Source organism: Tachypleus tridentatus, chromosome 2, assembly GCF_004210375.1.
Source record: "Tachypleus tridentatus isolate NWPU-2018 chromosome 2, ASM421037v1, whole genome shotgun sequence".
Lineage (NCBI taxonomy): Eukaryota > Metazoa > Arthropoda > Merostomata > Xiphosura > Limulidae > Tachypleus > Tachypleus tridentatus.
Genome location: NC_134826.1, coordinates 90,063,906 through 90,083,114, shown reverse-complemented (window position 1 = coordinate 90,083,114; position 19,209 = coordinate 90,063,906). Strand labels below are relative to the sequence as shown.

The 19,209-nt window shown below is 32.6% G+C and overlaps 2 protein-coding genes across 14 annotated transcripts in view; both read right to left on the bottom strand.

Annotated features, from left to right (window-relative positions):
- Positions 1 to 3,046: 3,046 nt before the first annotated feature.
- On the bottom strand, positions 3,047 to 11,232 carry LOC143244492 (RNA demethylase ALKBH5-like). Of its 4 annotated transcripts, none has more exons than XM_076489277.1 (6): positions 11,128 to 11,232; positions 10,383 to 10,865; positions 8,475 to 8,731; positions 7,743 to 7,823; positions 7,003 to 7,361; positions 3,047 to 5,067 (listed from the first exon to the last, which is right to left on the bottom strand). In XM_076489277.1, the coding sequence occupies exons 2-6, from the start codon at positions 10,821 to 10,823 to the stop codon at positions 4,943 to 4,945; spliced, it is 1,263 nt and encodes a 420-aa protein (XP_076345392.1). In that variant the 5' UTR covers positions 10,824 to 10,865; positions 11,128 to 11,232; the 3' UTR covers positions 3,047 to 4,942. The 4 variants fall into 4 exon arrangements, with proteins under 4 accessions (XP_076345392.1, XP_076345393.1, XP_076345394.1 ...); XM_076489278.1 differs by having other exon boundaries at positions 7,003 to 7,313; positions 11,128 to 11,147; XM_076489279.1 differs by having other exon boundaries at positions 3,047 to 4,790; positions 11,128 to 11,146.
- A 4,132-nt stretch (positions 11,233 to 15,364) lies between these two features.
- Positions 15,365 to 19,209, bottom strand: part of gig (TSC complex subunit tuberin) — an 82,176-nt gene continuing 78,331 nt past the window's right edge. For 9 of the 10 annotated variants that reach the window (XM_076489270.1, XM_076489261.1, XM_076489267.1 and 6 more), the window contains exon 40: positions 15,365 to 18,304. In XM_076489270.1, the coding sequence (XP_076345385.1) occupies positions 18,098 to 18,304 (207 nt within the window). In that variant the 3' untranslated portion in view covers positions 15,365 to 18,097. The remainder of the gene's footprint in view (positions 18,305 to 19,209) is intronic. The other variant, XM_076489262.1, reaches the window with a different exon arrangement.

The following is a 19,209-nucleotide window of genomic DNA, read 5'->3' as shown; positions in this document are numbered from 1 at the left end:
GAGTCCCTGTTATCTTTGCCTTTGGGACAGCAGTGACACTGCAGCGCACTACAACAGAAAGCACTGGCCACAACGGACCGAGTTCTCTGTGGGGAGGTACAATATCAAGTGTGAGCCATTAGTAGACCTCCAAAAGGTGTTGTTTACACCACTGCACATAAAATTGGGTCTTATAAAACAATTTGTCACAGCTCTTGATAAGGAGTCTGCAGCCTTCAAGTGCCTTTGAGGCTTCTTCCCCGAACTGTTTGAGGCAAAGGTCAAAGCTGGTGCCTCCATTGGACCGCAAATAAAAAAGATCCTGGAGTGCACAGAATTTCACAAGAAGCTCAGCAGGAATGAAAAAAAAAGCTTGGGGCAGCTTTGTCGCAGTAGTTCGGGGCTTCTTGAGTAATCACAAGTTCGAAAATTATGTGGAACTGGTTTGAGGCTCTGATGAGAAACTACGGCAAAATGAGCTGCAGGATGTCCCTGAAAGTCCATATCCTTGACGCTCATTTTGATAAATTCAAGGATGACATGAGAGCATACTGGGAGGAGCAAAGCGAGCGCTTCCACCAAGATATACTGGACTTTGAACGCCGCTACCAAGGAAAACATGATGGGAGACTATATTTGGGGGCTGATACGTGAAAGTGATTTACATTACAGTCGCAAATCTCGAAAAGCTACTCACTTTCTAAACATTTGTGTATAACTTTAGTATAAATACATGTAAATCTTGATTCATATGTTGTTTTATTCAGATCTTATGTAAATGAAAATGTGCAAATTTGCCCGTTTTTGCATAGAAAATAGGTTAATTTCTAAATTTCATTATCCAGGTCACAAAAGCAAAGTTTGAAGGGAATAATGGCCATTTTTTGTACCTTTACAACATACGCAATTAAGAAATAACACATACTATCCAGAAACATAGTTTGTGTTACATTATATAACCATTTTAACTACATTCCTAAACGAAAACCCAACAATCCAGGAGTTTCGGTCGCATTAAATGTAGTTTCAAAACATTAGCCCCTTTAAAGATGCAACCATTAAGTAATAGATACATATATATTGATTATAATTTAAAAGCGCTAAAACACCCAGATTAAAACAAACGTTTTCTTTATCGATAATGGTAAGCACTTACATGGGGGGAGTTCCATTTTTAGTCGCTAAAATTCTAACTAATGTACTCGTTTTTACTTTTTTTCACTTGTTTGTACGTGAATTTTTCGTGCAAAACTAATGGAAAACTATCTTTGCTTTCGTTCCTAATTTTGAAGTGATATACAAAATGGAAGGCAACTAGTCAACACCGCCCACCAATAACATGCTGACCACTCTAATCGAATAGTGGGATTTGACTGTTACTCTTTTAAACATCCACGACACCAAAGTGCGGAATACGATTTTTTTCGCAGCAGTATCAGGACACGAATCACGGATCCAGAGTTCGGCATGCTAACCTATAAACCCCTTAAAGATTACACATGTTCTTAACTTTATATTTACTCAACTAAAAACTAAATAAGTTAGTTCGTATTCCTCATAACGATCGAAATAGTTACTTTACCTAGAAAATATTTGTTAAATTCATTGTTTGTTATTATTCGTTTCTTGGTTTTTCTCGTGTTGCTGTTACTTGTATGTTTTAAGATTAAGTTAATTTATTGGAAAAGTAATATTTTGACGATTTTTAATCCAAACAAATTATTGCGTCCAATTTCTTTGTCGCATTTTATGAAATATAATCAAATTAAGTTATGGTTCCTGGTGAGACTTATTAAGTAGTCACTGGGTCGATCGATCATAGTTCTTGATGTGAAGAAGTGACCTCGTGGTGGACAATCTTTAGAAGGACAAGTGAAAGACCTAGTGCTATTATAATTTTTTTTTCGTTCGTAAATCATTTAAGTAAACAAGGCACAAATACTTTCAATGAAGCGTAAGTTCGCCATATATAATTAATTAACGTCCAAGACTGTTCCTATTTAATAAAACAGACCTTTATTTCTTAAACTTGTGGCTCCCCCTATCAATGTGCCCAAATCTGTTTACCTCTATTTCATTTTCTTCTCCAAAGAAAGCAGTACCAAACCAGACATTTTAAAAAACGTGTCACTTGAGAAACTCACCCTTCACTGTATTTAGTCTCCTTATAAAAAAAGAGGGCCAAAACTGTTGAAGTCTCTACAGTCTTTGGTAAGGTTTTACAATTACTCTCAGTTTTAAAGCTAAAACCTCTGTAAAAAGATTCCAAAACTCTGTTAGCGCTTTCCAACATGGCTAGCATTTAAGAAAATGCTCCCAACTTTAATCTTTTTCCACATGATGTAATCTGCTTTGAATATCCCACCATCAGTACTAACTTTCAACATTCTATCTACCCAGATACTTGGGAAAGCCCCCCCCAACCAAGGGTAACATTGTTTCCAGCATCTTATAATCATTTGCATATTTAGGAATATTAATATCACATAAATTAACGACTGAAGTAACTCATCAGAAACATTCCTATTTTTAAATACCTTCAGTTTTACACCATCATGCAGTGGTGTAAGTATGCCCATACAATTATAGGGGCCCCAAGTTGGCCACAATCATAACTACAATTATAGGGGCCCCAAGTTGGTCAGAATTATAACTACAATTATAGTGGCCCCAAGTTGGCCAGAATCATAACTACAATAATGGGTAAATAAATGTAGGTAGTGGACAGACTAATTATTTTGCATGTGAGAAGGGTATCCCCTGTGTTACTTTGTATGTAAGGGAGTATCCCCTGTGTTGCTTTGTATGTGAGAAGGGTATCCCCTGTGTTACTTTGTATGTAAGGGAGTATCCCCTGTGTTGCTTTGTATGTGAGAAGGGTATCCCGTGTTGCTTTGTATGTGAGAAAAGTATCCCGTGTTACTTTGTATGTAAGGGGGTATCCCTTGTGTTACTTTATATGTAAGAAGGTAATCGTCTCTAATTCTGCCACTTCTATCATGCCAGTTTTCTAACTGCAACTTAGAATATCTATGTATTGCCTATATTGTTATATTCATAATAAACATTTAACTCAAAAAATTATATTTCTTTATTTCACTTAATACAAGCTGAATCTGAAACATTCACCTTTTGTCTCACAAACAACAGTTCTCAAAAGGAAACACAAAACTTTAAAAAGCCAATACTATAACTTTCTGTCTGTATTGAGTTAAACACACATCATATACTACAATAACTAAACAGTCTCCTTTATTTATGAATGGCTTAAAACATTTTTATATTCTTGAATTATAATTTAATAGACAAACTGTACAGTGACTAATGTAACTTTTATAAAATATATTATAGACAATAATATATTTAACGGTTTATATGCTGTTTCACTACACAGTGAGGTCAAAACTGAATATGGATTAAAAAAACTGTTTCATTAACTTTGCTACAAGAATGTTTAATCATCTTAGATGTTCATAATGAAAGGGTAAGAAAAAAACAGTAGTTTTAATAGAATATTTTGTATGAATAGATGCACATTACTTTGTGAATACAGTACTGGATGTAAAACATACTTCAATATTTAATTGTTTCATTTTTATTTAGATTGTGGAAGGTTCTATGAATATTAAGACAAATTATTTAAAGAAACAAACACAATGTTATCCTGTGAAGATAAGTCACTATATAAGATAGATGAACATTCATTTACAGATTTGTCTACAATATGCAGGAAAAAAACTCTCCCAAAAGTTTCAAGTACATAGAACTTCTGATATCTGTGCGTGAAACAGTCACACCATATTTTTTAAGAACTAAAACACAAACGCTCAAACATTTTCTATCTGTGGTAAAAAGTTCCAAGAAATGAAAATATAGAAATACATCAATCATTCATAACAACAAGGGTTAGAAATATTTAAAGTATTAGAAAGAACTAGAAACTTCTTGTTGAACACATGATTTAGGGAAAAATTATTAGATATATTTTCTAGCTTCAAACACAATACTTGTAGTTTTAAAGTGGTGAAAACTTAACAGCTTTCTTTGACTTAAATCTATTTGACTTCAGTCAAACTAACAATAATCACTATCACAGACAACAAAACAGATGAATCTTGTTTAACTAAAAAACACTAGAGAGAAACACTTCTAGTATTCTTACTATATATACTTTCTTCTTATAATTTTTTTACACTCCCACTTAAAAATCCTTATTAATTTAAGTGTTACCACAGGTGAAAGGTCAAGGCTTTGGAGTTGAGGCCTGCTTAATCTTAGTGACTTATTAGTGAAGAAAAATCATTACTTGTTATACTATGCCCCAGGGCATTGAGTTTTTATCCATTTTTATTAAATACTTTGGATTTATATTTTCAATAAGAGGAGTTTCTCCTAAATACCCCAAATAAATGATGTCCTCTGGGCCATACTGTACATATGATTACAAGACATGTAAAACCTGGCATGTTTGTGTAACACTCTTTCACTAGTCATGCATTTATGCTTCAGATATAGAGGGCAGCACAATTTTGTTAAAATACTGTATTCTTATCACCTTTTCAGACTAATATTCACAATGGAGAATGTTTATTTCTATTGCAAAAAAAAAAAAGAAGCAAACCTCAGCATAACTTAAATAAATAGTTTACACATGACTGTTTATACTTTTTGTTGAAGCTACATAATTCAGCTGAATTAAGCTAGACATAAACCACAAATCACACAACAGCTGTATATCACAAATGACGAGAGGAAAGTTTCCAAAATTTACATACCAACTTATGAGGATATTCTGAAGTTTCTTGTTTTCACTAAGATAGAAAAGACATATAAATCTAAATACGAAACTGTAGCTGTTATATTTTTCACTTTTTACAAAGAATTTGTAGAACATTCCACTTGTAAAAATCACTGGAAAAATTTTAATAGCCTACAAATATATTTACAATGTATTTTTCTATCATTAATGACTATATTTAACAACATTTGATAAGTTTAAAACAAAATAAAGCCTTTTACAGTAAACAAAACTATCTATAAGTTGCATAACGCTTGTTCTTTGTACATACTTGTGTGATGACGTGAAACCTATCATGACAAGAGAATGCATTGAACATCATTTATAAAAACACTTCACAACAACTTAAACAAGAAATACTGTTTATCACAACAGAAAACAAAGTTTCCTCCAATACACTGACACCTTAAACACCAAGTTTTCCCCAGTTTCTTGTGTAAGTGTGAGGAGTTCATGATGACTATTAGAAAATGATTACAGATACACCTGATGGATTCATATAATCTTTATAAATACAACTTCTACAAAAACTGTCTATATGCTACACATAATCCTACTATCATATACAGCCAGTTAATAAGACAAACATACTTTACTTCTTGTCAGGAACAGCTTGTCATGCTCACCTTTAGGGTTCTTAGAGATCTGATTTATCTTTACGATAAACTAATTCTGTGAGTTATTTTACCCATTTATTACACTGTGTGATTTTACTGTTTATCAGACTACATTTACTCTGTACCACACTAGTAGTTAATATTTGTAAGCCACCAGAGTCATAAACCATTTTTAAAGTGGTGAATTTCTGGTATTCGTTGTTAGGCATAAGAACTCATCAATATTTTATAAAATATACAAGTCACGAAGAAATTCAGTGTCAAATTTCTTCACAAAATAGAGCTTTGCTCATTAAAAATTTCTCAAAATGTGATATTTGTATAGTTTTTTTATTTCAATACTTCATAATTAGAAAGAGTTAAAGATTTATACTTTCTTCAAAGTTCTCCTACAAAAATAACCAACAACAAATTATAGCCTAGGTAAAGGTCTGGTTACTTATGATAACAATCAATATTAATGTAACAGTTCACCCAGCTCAACTTCAGAAGGTACATACAGCTTATATTCAAACTGCAACTGGAAAATGAAAGATTTTATAACTTGTGGAAGAGAAAAAAAAATAAACTGAGATGACACTGATAGGAATCTAGCCAGATAGAGTATTCACAGAAACTTGAGGAAATGGCACTGTTTGGTTACTGCCAATAAGACCAACCTTCACAACTCCTACATGACTACAGTAGTTATACGTTAGAACTGTAGTAATATCACTTTCTTTAACGACACCTCTGAAAAGACTTCTGACCTGATATGTCGAGGTTAGTCAATGGGAAATGGAAGGAGTTCAAGTGATAACTGGTACTGAAAATGGATGAAGTAGAACTATAACCAAATTATTAGCCAAAACTTACAGATAAATGCAGTGGTTTTGTACAAACAGATATCTCTCAACTTTACAGCAAGAGTGTAATAAAACATCAAACAGAACACACTGTCTCATAAGGCCAAGACACGATCCACACACATATTGTACCCACTGAACAGTAGATCTCTTGATAATCAGAAAGCATATTTTTAAAAGCAACATACAAGCAAATAGGGGTATTTTATTGATAAAGGAATTTTTTCCATTCTGTTTACACAGGGGTTATCATTAGATGAGAATGGGTAGATCCAATGATCAAGCAATGTCCTTCTATGTAAAAAGCTTAATAATAAACTAGAAAAAATTAACACAGCATTACCTGCTATATCTGACAAGAATCCATATAAAAACTGATCATAAATACAAGTTCTCATGTTACATATAATTTTCTTTTTATTGCAGTGGAAATTCTATTTTATAGGAGCTAATAACCTGAGAAAAGAAAAATCTTGGATTTGAAACTTTAATCCACCATACCACCGATCCTGGAAAGGATCAGAATACACAGAAGGCAATTCTTCAAAAGAAAAAAGAACTCATATCAGTAGAACTACCACTATAGGGTTGAAATGAGAAAACATGGCTGCATTAAATACTTTCATCTAAAAACTGGCTGACCAGCAACTGAACAAAAAAGCACTAATTTGAATACAACATACTTGAATCCTAATTATCCTTAAAAAAGAATTTCCACTGCATGCACCAAGACATAATTTCAGTCACTATTGCTTAAAGTTACCTTTCCTTGGTATCACAACACAGGAAGATACTGAAAAACTCTCGGACAAGTCTATTTCATGTTTCCTCTTCTTATGAAAAGTTCCAAGATGTTCAATGTGCCGATCATCATGTTTGTTGTTTCTTCTTCGTTTACTTCCATAATGAACTTTTTTATCTAATGATTCTGTTGCTGAGGCACTTTTTGAGATTTTTGTCTCATTATAACTCAAAGAACATTCTTTGGCATTACTTCTGTCATGACTATTGGCTTTTGGCTCGGAGATCAGCATTAGTTCAGCAGGGCTTAGACGAGGAGCGTCGGGCAGAACTCTATTGGTAGCCCATAACTCACATTTTAGTGACGTTTTATCTATGAAACTTTATCATAATAACAACAAATATTCAATTATTGAATTGCAAAAGTATCATTTCAAACTGTAGTAAAAAAACATTTTAATAAAAAAATTCTAACAACAACAAAAACATTAAAGTTATATGAACAGCTAAAAGTATATTCTAATAACAAGAACAAAACAACTTTATTTTTCAAATTTCAGTGAAAACATACAAATATGTCAAGACTCAGCTCTCAGGTCCATCACTGGAAAGCAGTACATGAAAACCAATGTCTATCACATTTATTAACGTAAATAACCTTCATTTATTATACTTGTAGTAAGGAAACATATTCACAAAATTAAGGAGAGGGGTATAGATATAGTTTTTAAATAAAAAACCAGTAAGAACAATAAAATGTACCTTCTTAGTATGATTACTGCTCGACGTTTTTTCACGTCTTGGGGTCGAACACAATGTGTGATACTGTCTGCAGCAAACCCACTAAAGTAAGAAATAAAACAATTCTTTCAATACCTACTTTCAATGGTCTCCATTAAGTATAAAGTGAAGTAAATGATAATAAACAAGTTCCAATCAACACGCATGTGTCACATGACTAGATGACATTTAACATTCATAACCAAAATAGAATAAGCAACAAAAATACCCTCTTCACGCTTTTGTTAATTTGTTCATACAGATCCAAATAAGAAATCTGGTGTTGAGTGAAAGAGTACTTGAATCACAGGAGATAAAAGATAATTCTAAAATACTGACCTTAAACATATCCAATTTGAATTCAAAATGGAAAATCTGAGAGAAATGTGAAAAAAAAAGGAAATCTGCAGTTAATAATGCATTTCTATCATAAATTCTAGGCATGTTTTTTTATTGAAGTTTCACCAGCTTTAAAACCATATTTTTTAATGTCTTTTCAAAAAATATAATTTTTCAATGGTTAACTCAAAATGGTTATAGATTGTAGCATGTGTTATGTTACCAGGGAAACAAAATGTTTTTAATTAAATCCAACACTGCTCTTATTTCAAATCAATACACTCAAAATTTAAAGATTTATTTTATACATTCTGGAACAAAAGGTCCTTTTCAAAAAGAACATACTTTTTAGACCATACTAATAATGAAACAAACCTCAAAACAGTTACACAGCCTCTAACCATGGGAAGAATAAGTAAGGGTTCTGTGACTCGTATTGGTTTGAAGGTGAATTTGCATCCAAAACTCAGTGCACAGTCGCTCATAAATGACACTGATATGATTGGTCGATCAAAAATGTGGGCAGGATCTATATGAGAGACAATGCATCCTCCAGGCTGGTAATCATTGATGGCAGCACTGTTAATGAAACCCTCAGGTATAATATTTGCTTCCACAATGGGCTTGATAACCTAAAAAAAAGAAAAATGTAAGAGGAATAAGTTTTAGTATTGTTTTGTTGAAGGATGTCAAAAGTTTATGTCTGTTATAACAATTTATGCATAACCAGGCGATCCAGCCTACAAACACTAACTCTAGGTTTTCAACTTGTTGTCCTGTTATTTGTATAACTTGCAGCTGATGTAATACTAAGTTTAACTCTTGTAAAGGAATTTAAAGACTTAAGCTGTCTAATAAACAGATGTGTAACAGGAATCCACCATGGTAAACCAAAAGTGTAAAGTGTAAGCTGAGAGATCACTGTCAGATCCTGTCTTCAATATGTTACTAAGTCATTCATCCAAGTAAAATACAGTGTTGTTGTGTGTTAACAATATTTTGTTGTCATCGACTTTTGTTTCTTCCTCATATTTACATTGAATTAGACTCTTTATTAACGTCACAGGATCATGGAACAGAGTTCAGTTTGGATGTATGAATAGTCCTCCAAACTGCTTATAGCTCTTTCCTTTTATTTTGTACACACACAAGTGTATAAACTGCTGATTTCAAAGCATGATCTGTAGAAATAAATGCTCTTTAATCCATTTTTTTTATTTAATTTTTCAGTGTCTTGTAATAAAAAATATCTCATCAAGTCTGTTTAAGTGTTTAATTACAAAAGATGCCTTTGGATGTAAGTTTGCACAAAAACATACTCATTTGTCTCTAGATATTCCTATAATAACAAAAAACGCTTAAACACACGGTCACGGTCACGACTACAAATTAGCAAAAACTATAATAACTTTCTACAAAAACAAGGCTTAGCTGACAACGGTGAACACTTCAGTAGAATTATATTACACATACAGTTCAATTTTCTATTACTAACTATATCTGAAGAACATCACATAACACAAAGTGTTGCCTAAACCCATGGACTGTTTTAATTGGAGAGCATTACTTTATGTTCATACCAACAGAACCTGATAACGTAAGTACTTCATGATGACACTACACCTTCCAGCTATCAAAGCTGATCAGATATGTTGAAAGTGTAAAAACTGGAACTTAAAATCACTTAGTGTGCTTTTTAAAATTAAAGTCACATGCACTTTGTGATTTCACTTACACTGTTACAATAAAGATGGATAAACAAACTTTCAGTGCTGGAACACACCAAATAAACCTTCTAAAGTTAACATAAGAGTTTTCTCGAACAAACAGTCTTGGAAGACAAGTGTACAAAAGTAGATTTAAGCAAATTAACCTCAAAGCAGAGGTTTTCAAAATGCTCTCCTTTGTACTAAAGCTAGTTTTACAGTCCTCTAAGACTTTCTTTAAAAATGTCACTCTAAACTATGCAGTTTCTGTCCATTTTATCTTTATTTCTTATGAATACTATGCTTAAGTCATACAAAAGAAAAATCTTTCTATATAACCCATACCCCTAAAGCTCTTTTCGCTTTAACTATTCTGAAATTCTGCACGCACAAGCCTAAAAAACAAAATATGTGAAACCATAAATTATTAACAAGCTAAAAGAACTAATGATTACCTGATCTGTAACTTGTAAGCTGGTTTAATGATAACATTTAGAACTTTAATTAAAATTCATTTAAACTTGATCTCAAAGTTCAATATCACTTTATTTTTCGAATCTATAGTTTTATGAATTACCAGATTTTGAATCCAATCAGGGATATCATCTACTTCTCCATGCGGATACAATTTTTCCATCCCTCGGCCTTTTTTAAGCAACTGTGAACCGTAAGTGTAACCTTCTCCAAAAAAATATTTATTTCTGAGAGGTGAACGATCGACTGTGTACTGTTTATACTCTCCCCTGCCACCAGATAAAACAACTTCGTCTATTTTACTTTCAATCCTTTCACAATCTTCATCGGAAAATAACCGCCTCTGTTGAATTCCTTCATGTAGTTTTCGAAGAATTTCTTGATAGTTTGGTGAATCTCTTGCGTAGAACCGTCTTCCGTTTCTTTCCTCTATTTGGTGTGCTCTTCCAGCTTCTGTAACCCATAACTGCTGGTGTATTTTCGACTTATTCTGTGACTGTAATTTTTGTCGAAGATCAAAATAGCCTTCCTCCATATCATCCATATACGATACAAGTTAGTTACGCGCTTGAGACTGCTCATTCTCCTGGTGGAGTAAGAGAGCAAAATTTAGAAAGGTTTATTTTAAAGTCCGCAGTAAAAAAATAAATAAAATGTAGCCACAAGAAATTTATTTCCATGATTGTATTTAAATAATAACAGTGGTCATAATTATCAATATGTTTCAGGATTGTTCGAGAAAGCAGCTCAATGCTTGTCAAAATACAAGATGATTAAGTTTTTATTTCTATTATTATTTTACCCAGTTGTTCCTAATTAACGGTTTAGCAGTAAATCTGCATACTTACGCATTAAAAATCGGGCTTCGATACCAGTGGTTGGAAGCATGCAGATAGCGCATTGTGTAGCTTTGCGCTTAACAACAAACAGTTTAATCCTTTTCACCCCTAGGACTGATAAAATCTGTAACAAAAAAACAAAAACACTTCGGGACTATTAGAAGTATATAGCTAAATAATATGAATATTTATTCAGAAAAATTATGCATATTTTAAACTTATCATTACACATTTATTTTCCATTGAGATTTTCTGGGGACTAAGAATAAATGTTGCTTAACTCTAACACACATACTAGACAATAAATCCGAAGATCCAGTGTTCACGTCTCCTCACCACAAAATCGGGCTCCGCACTTTGTGGCCGTAGTTGAGTTATAAGTGTAACGAGAAGATACTGCCAATCATTTGATAGAAATAACCAAACGAAATTTTTCGATTCTATATCTACTGGAGATACGTGAGGGCTATATTCACTAGCTGTCCCTAGAAGAAATCTAGCTAACATCACTCATCGCCATTTTTTTGGGCGACTTTCTTAACATCGAAAAGTAGAATTGATCGTCACATTATAATGCCCCCAAGACTGAAAGAACAAACATGTTTTGGTGAAGGAATTGGATGCTTTAACTACCAGGTCACGAAATAATAAAACTAATAACTGATAGCAATATAATTCATTCTTTAACGGGTAATAAATTCTAGGAACCCGTGGGCGAAAACAAACGTGAATATGCTATAAGCACATCAATTACACTATACTTGCAATATTGCGTACTTATGAAGCCTTTCACCAAATGCCAGGGCTCATCAGACCGACCGAGATACCTGATATAGTAATAGTTCAGGCGCAACATATAACAGTTTTCAAGAAAAAACAACTCTTGTAGTATAAACCAGATTAATTGAAAAATTCTTAATAAATTGTTTTTAGACCCAAATTTTGTTCGAGTACGACTGCAGTTATCAGCTTTGCAATCTAGATAGTGTAGCTTAAGAGTTCTGTGGAAGTCTGTTTTTGATTACTAAAACACCTACTGAGATTGCAAAATTTCTTTGGTAGATTAATTGGCTACCGACTTGATCGAAGATAAACCATTGGATAATGTGACCAGACATCCTGACTTCCGGTGCACAGCACCGATTTCGAGCTGCCTCTCCCGCTTTTGGGAATAGTGAACTAAAATATCCCACATTACCAAAATTAATATCAGTGGTACTGTGTTTGCTTGTTTGTTTTTGAATTACGCGCATACTATAGGAGGGTTATCTGCGCTAGTCGTCCCTAATTGAACAGTGTAAGATTAGGGGGAATTCAACTAGTCATCACCACCCACCGCCAACTCTTGGGATACTCTTTTACCAACGAACAGGAGGATTGGCCGTCACATTATAACGCCCCCACGATTGAAAGGGTGAGTATGATTGGTGCGGTTTGGGTTCAAACCCGCGACCCTCAGATAACAAGTTGTCCGCCCTAACCACCTGGGTATGCCCGATCACCATACTGTGACTGCACATAACATTTGTTCTGTCCCCGTATGGTATCCTTTATTTTAATATATTAACGTTCAAATACATAGATAATTATATACATAAAGAGGACGTAATAATATGAAATTAGGTTGTTTATTGTCTCATAAAATACCGTTAGATATCAGCCATTGATTTTTATACTACGAAATCATTGAAATGTCGTGTATTATCGTTCAACTCATGATGATGTTGTTATAGATAACAAAACAATATGAAATTAGTTTGTTTTATTTTAGGGCATCCGCTGAATGTTCACAACGTCTTAAACAATTTGTATTCAATCCTGCTACATGTCGATATTTTCAAATTTTGTCAGTCTTATTATTGTAAGATTTCACTTACAGACTCACTGTCGTTGTATCAATACCTTAAACAAAATTTTGAATTGTTTTTCAGACTTTTTAAAATAATTATAATGCATAGGTTAATTATATCACAGAAAAATGATTAGATGGTGTGTATTTTTCACGAATGTTTTTATATTGCATCTTTTCAAAACATACCTTTTCCTGATGGGCCAGTGATAAGTCTACGGATTTACAATTAAGGATTCGATTTCCTGACGGTGGATACCTACAAAACGCACTCCAAATTTGTTAAAGAATATAATATCTAATGAAAATATAATAATAAAATGGTAGTTTTTATTCATCAGTTAGGTATCCCACTTTGGACTCCAGAAAATTTGGTGACTTACCATTGGAGATCTGTGCCCCCATATTTATTCTAAGATTTTTAAGTTCTATACATTGTGACCCATCCTTAGACGTTTTTTTGTTCCTCAAACTAATTTTTTTCATCCTCCTCCCCAAAAAAACAATCTTAAAAACGCCATTGGTTAACCAAAGCATTTATGCGCTTCAAATGAAGTCTGACTTTTCACTTTTTTCGAAACATTTCTACTCTGGTTTTACTATTTTCGGATACATTTCTTTCATTCGTCATTTATTGTGAGTCGCAGGTGGATCTCTATTATTAGGAGTCTTATCATTACTTATCTACGTAAATACACATTATTCTAACTGCACATTATAAGTCTTTACAGCAATAAACATTTCAACGTACCGTTAAATATAATCAACATCAGCTATTATAATTTAAGCATTATGCTTTTATTATTTAACACGACAATAAACAAACAGTTAAGTCTATATTTTTTAAAAAATGCATTTTTATGTGGCTTTCTCTCCTTGTACTGTATATTATTAAATTATTCTCCTAGCGGAGACGATTTTGTGACGTTAGATTTATAAATGCTGTCATCGTTCAAATGCAAGTTTTAAAAGTTCCAGTGACAAACAAATTTATCAGTGCGATAAAGCCATTTTTGATTGTTAGATAGGTAAATTGTTTATTAAGAGAAGCTAATAAAAATATTAGCAAGACACAAGAACTGGCATTGATGTTGCGTAAACATTTTACTTTAAAAAAGTATATTTCCATATTCACTAGGAAATTCTCAAGAAGTGAAATGTGTGTTAAACACTTATGCAATTAGTAAAATTAAACGCATTGTGTTTCTTCATTAGTATTTAGGGTGGATAAAAAATTTTTTATTTCCACACAACTACAATTTACAGACCGATACTTCCAATGATGGCAGTAGTACTAAATCTTAAGACCCATGATTTTAAAGTATTGAAAATAGAAGTTAAATAGATGCACTGGAAACATTAAGGTACAAACTGCAGAACCTGGTACAACATTTCACAATATGAGTGATATAACGCATAACAAGAATTCATCATTATCTTTCAGATGATTATTAAAAGAAACAAAAAAAAAAAGTAATTTATTATGTTATCACGTACAGAACTATCGGATTGGTTGGATTTTACACAGAAATATAAGAAATGTTACTCGTCCCTAATTTCCTAGTGTTAAAACTCTGCGAGCATTTCCAGCAGATCATTTAAAGGTATTTGAATATCAAACGGCGGAACATATTTTTTATTACTATTTATCAGACAGTTACCACTGAATCTCAGCTTCATTTGGTTTATCAGGTCATTATCATTAAGATATAAGTAGTCATATTATTTTCCCCACACTACGACACGATCTTTCTTGTCGAGATGACTAGTTTTGGTAGACACTGACAATTTTTCCCAGGATACATTACGTTTAATCAACCTGATTACCATGTATACCCACTGCGACTGATTAAGAAAATCCAGAAAGAGAATAATCAGATTCACGGTACTACTGATTCAGTACCAATTACAAATATTAGTGTTTTTAAAAACGTAATGTGTGTTGTATTTTTTGAACAATAAATGTTTGAAACAGTTACTATTTAAACAAAGAAATTGCTAAATATTGTAGTAAATTTAAAATTACATTATTACTTTCACAAACGATGTGGTGAAAATTTGGTTAACTTTTTTCAAAATTTACTTTCTACTACTGTATTTTTATCAAGATTTTAAACTTGTAAATTTACTTGTGGTAAATTTGTATATTAAAGTAACGGGTTTTATAAGCTCACTTGGTTAAATCAAACAGCATTTGCTCACTCATATATTTATGAAAAGTTTAATGGTAAGAATGTAAGCTCTCATCTGAACTAACAAGATAAGCTCACGTTTGTTTCAGAACAAAGCCACATTCGACTATCTACTGTATCCATCACAGGGAATCGAAATCCAGATTAGAGTGTTGTATCCTCAAGGGGGAGGGGAGCAAGCACACGTGCAAAGTAAAATATTCAGTTTTCTGAAACAAACTGTTTTATTGAATCAAAAAATATACAAAGGGAAACAAATTAACAAATAATATAAAATATTTAACCTACAGAACTATAAAACCCATTTCACAGTTTTCAAAACAACCAGCCATTAAATACACAACTGTCTATTTACACATTAGCAACACTTACACACACACACACACACACATACTATCTAAACAGAGAATCATCGAAATACATGAGAGTTACTGCACGTTTTGAAAACGTACTAGACTTCAATATTTTCAGGACCTGACATACATATCGTAAAAGGCTTAGTTTACAAGTTCACATGTTTATTAATTGGTGGAAAAAGAAACATTTCTAGATAACCTATTTCTGTTTCTGTTAGACTAATGGAAGTTCACCATATTACACTCTGTTTTTTCAGTTTCAAATTAAATTTATTCTTGATCAATAACGTAATTTAGAGTAACTAAAACCAAAAAACTACAAAATAACAAAAGCAACTGTACCCAAAGACTAACAAAATTTAAATTTCATCTTTCACCTGTTCTTCACTTATAAAGGCTTACAGTTTCTGTTTAACCATTTAATCTTTTTATTTTGTACTAAACCTACATTATTCTTTTGCCACATAATGCAATCAGTACCACAGATTAGATCCGTTATAAAACTATATATATATACGATATCAGCTTGTGAAACAAACGTTTATAGACTCCAGAAATTTACTTGACTTTTATAAATTTCGTTATGTACACTTCTTCACATGATACATTAAGTCAAAGTGGCATTCTGATGTCATTATAGACATATGACAAGCAATTCTACACTTTGCTTCCATCTGCAATGACTGAGAAGTCCAAACTGTACCAATTTTTCTTGACCTCACTGCCTGGCAGCAACTAATGTTCTACAGAACCTTACATGTTATAATAAGACTAGTTTGTTTTCAGCACATCGTCAAAATATTTGTAACAGAATTGTTTTGCCTTCTGTTAAGACGAGCAAAAAAATATTAAGATAAAGACATGCCTTCTACAATTCTTACTTTGTGTAACTAGTCACTGGCGTTCTCATACACAATACTGTGATATACAGATCTCTGGTGAACTCGGACAACTACTGCAGTATGTGAAGGTAAGATATTATTTGGGTTTACTTACAGGAAAACACCTGACCAACTTGGACTTCAGGTTCACATGGAAATTTCTACTGAAATCAGTATAGCTAGAACAGCTACTATTTATCCTATGGGGAGAGAATTCTGTTGTTGAATTTTAAACTCACTAATAACACCCTTGTCTATCAAGTATGCTGAATACTAGATCATAGCTATTTCTATTTATACAGAAAGAAGAACGAATTGTTCAAATGAGCTATATAAGAAACCACTATCCCAGATATAAAGATTAGCGTGCCTACAAATGAAGCCACACACACACACAGGACTAGTTTATTACTATCAAAATTAAACCCAAAATAAACAAAACCTGGCTTTAAAATCTAATGACACGTCAAAGTGAACTGTCCTTAAACCTGTAAGTAACCATTTGGAGTTGAAATTTACTATAGTTTCTCAAGAATGTATGAAATAGAAGGATTTATAAAGGAGCTTAAATGCATAAGCCTGTTAAAGTTGCTGGTAAGAACTGTTGCTAAGGTACAAAGATGTACTGTTACTAAGGGACAAACTTTGTAAACATTCAGAAAAAGTAAACTACAAGTTGAATTTCAAAACAAGCCAACAAAATGAAGATACAACATATACTATAATGCACATAACCAGCAATCTAAATATAATGCTTCAACTTGAATTTAGAGCTGAAACTATCTACCCCTTTCTTATTATTAGAAAAAAAGCAATTTTATTTCCTACTGTGTATTATTCACTTCCAACATTTATAAAGTCTGTTTCATGTTAATGTACATACCATGAGATATTTTGTTGAAAGTTTAACTCACTCAAAGAAGTAATCTACTTAAGAAAGGAAATTACTGGAAAATAATATTTTGGTCTAAATTAAATGCAGATTTCCCAACAATCAATTAAAGCACATCTTAATTCACTTTGCATACAAGATAGTCAATAAATATATTTCTTACCAAAATCTCTTATCACAGTAACACTTCCAAAGTAATTTTTCATTTTTCATAGGGCAACACTGCTAACAAATAATAATTAGACAAAAATTATCCCAAGTTGTTAAACTATTACATCAAGCACTCACTATTTAATTTTCAGAATATTTCTGATACTGGAGAAAATTATGTTTTGGTATTTAAAAGAATTAAGTTAACTCACAAAATCCATCAAATATTTAATTATTCCAAATTTTTTGCTTCTTTCTTTTCCTTAGTGTCATAAAATAGACAAAACATACACTGTTATAACAGGGGATTGGCACAAAAGTACTTCATGCATGAGCCAAGTGTGCCCGAAAATGTACTGTACAGCATCTGTAAGAGTGGGAATATAAAGAGTTAGGTCAAAAGGTCAAGCAGCAGTACAAACTTCATAAGTGTTGGTGTTTGAATATTGTAAACGTCCTTCTTAACAGCTTCACATATTAGCTTTATAACTTTAGAATCACAACAGGGGAACAATAAAAGAGAACTACAAGATTAAAGATACGTTTCATTGCAGACACAATGCGACATCATAGAACGAGCCTTTCTTTATTTTTATAGCTTAGCAATTCTAGTGTAGTGTACTATTTGGAATACAAGAGCACCACTTTCACCTCTATTCTCATGTATAGTCTGTGAAATCTTCGGGATGTTTATGATGAGAATAATATGATGAGCTACTGCTTGCAGAGTCCATGCCTGCATCGTCAGTGGGAATTTCCTGCAGGATTTTTGTCCTGAGTCGTTTGAGCTGTCGTAAACGTTCTAGCCAGTTGGAGATGTAAGGTTCACTGGATGATGTGGTGCTTTTGAAGATAGAACAAGCCAGCTGTGGATAGAACCCAAACTTTATTTCAGTTTATTTATGGTTTACACACAGAGATTAATAAATATAGACAATGATATAAGGGAAACAAGTATATTTAAAAAAAAATCATTTGAAGACAAACATTATGAAAACCAAGCACTCCTCAAAGATCAACCAATTTTCATCAGGAATAAATTGTCTGCCCCTGTCAAAGAGAGGTCTAATTTTCAAAAGCTCTTGAGCTATAGAGTTTATGCACAGTAAAGTCAAAACTCAGCCAACAAAAAGATAATAACGGTAATTAATACTCCATATGTGGACAATTAATCCAATGGTTTTTATGAGGTAAACCTTAAAGTTTTGTTTGTCAAGCAGTATTGAGTTTAAACAAATAAAATTAATTTAAATCAAACTTCTCACAACAGAAGGATGTCTTACAGACAGTGATAGCCAACCTCTACATGGTGAGGACTCAGTGAAAAGTAAAGAATTATTTCAATATGGTGAGATGGTTGCATTTCCCCATACCCAATACAACTTAGTTCATTTTGATAAAGGTTCTTTTTAGCACTGACATATAAAAATTATTCTATTAACACCTCTTCATCTGTTATTTTGATTAACACTGGTGAAAAGAAAAAGGCAGTAAATCACAAATCATCAGAACTGAAACTTACTGCACATAAACAAACACATCTAACCTTTCAGTCATGTAATCTATTTCATTTTTTTGCTATATTAAATAATTTTCATTGTCAAACACAAATCTACACAACAGGCTATCTGTGCTGTGTCCTCTGTGGATATTGAAACCTAATTTTATCTCAAAACCTCAGCGGTACAACCGAGTTACAGGAAGGTAAGAGGATCATTAATTTGTTTTAGAATCTTTGTGAAATATACATGAGAGTTAGCCATCCCTATGA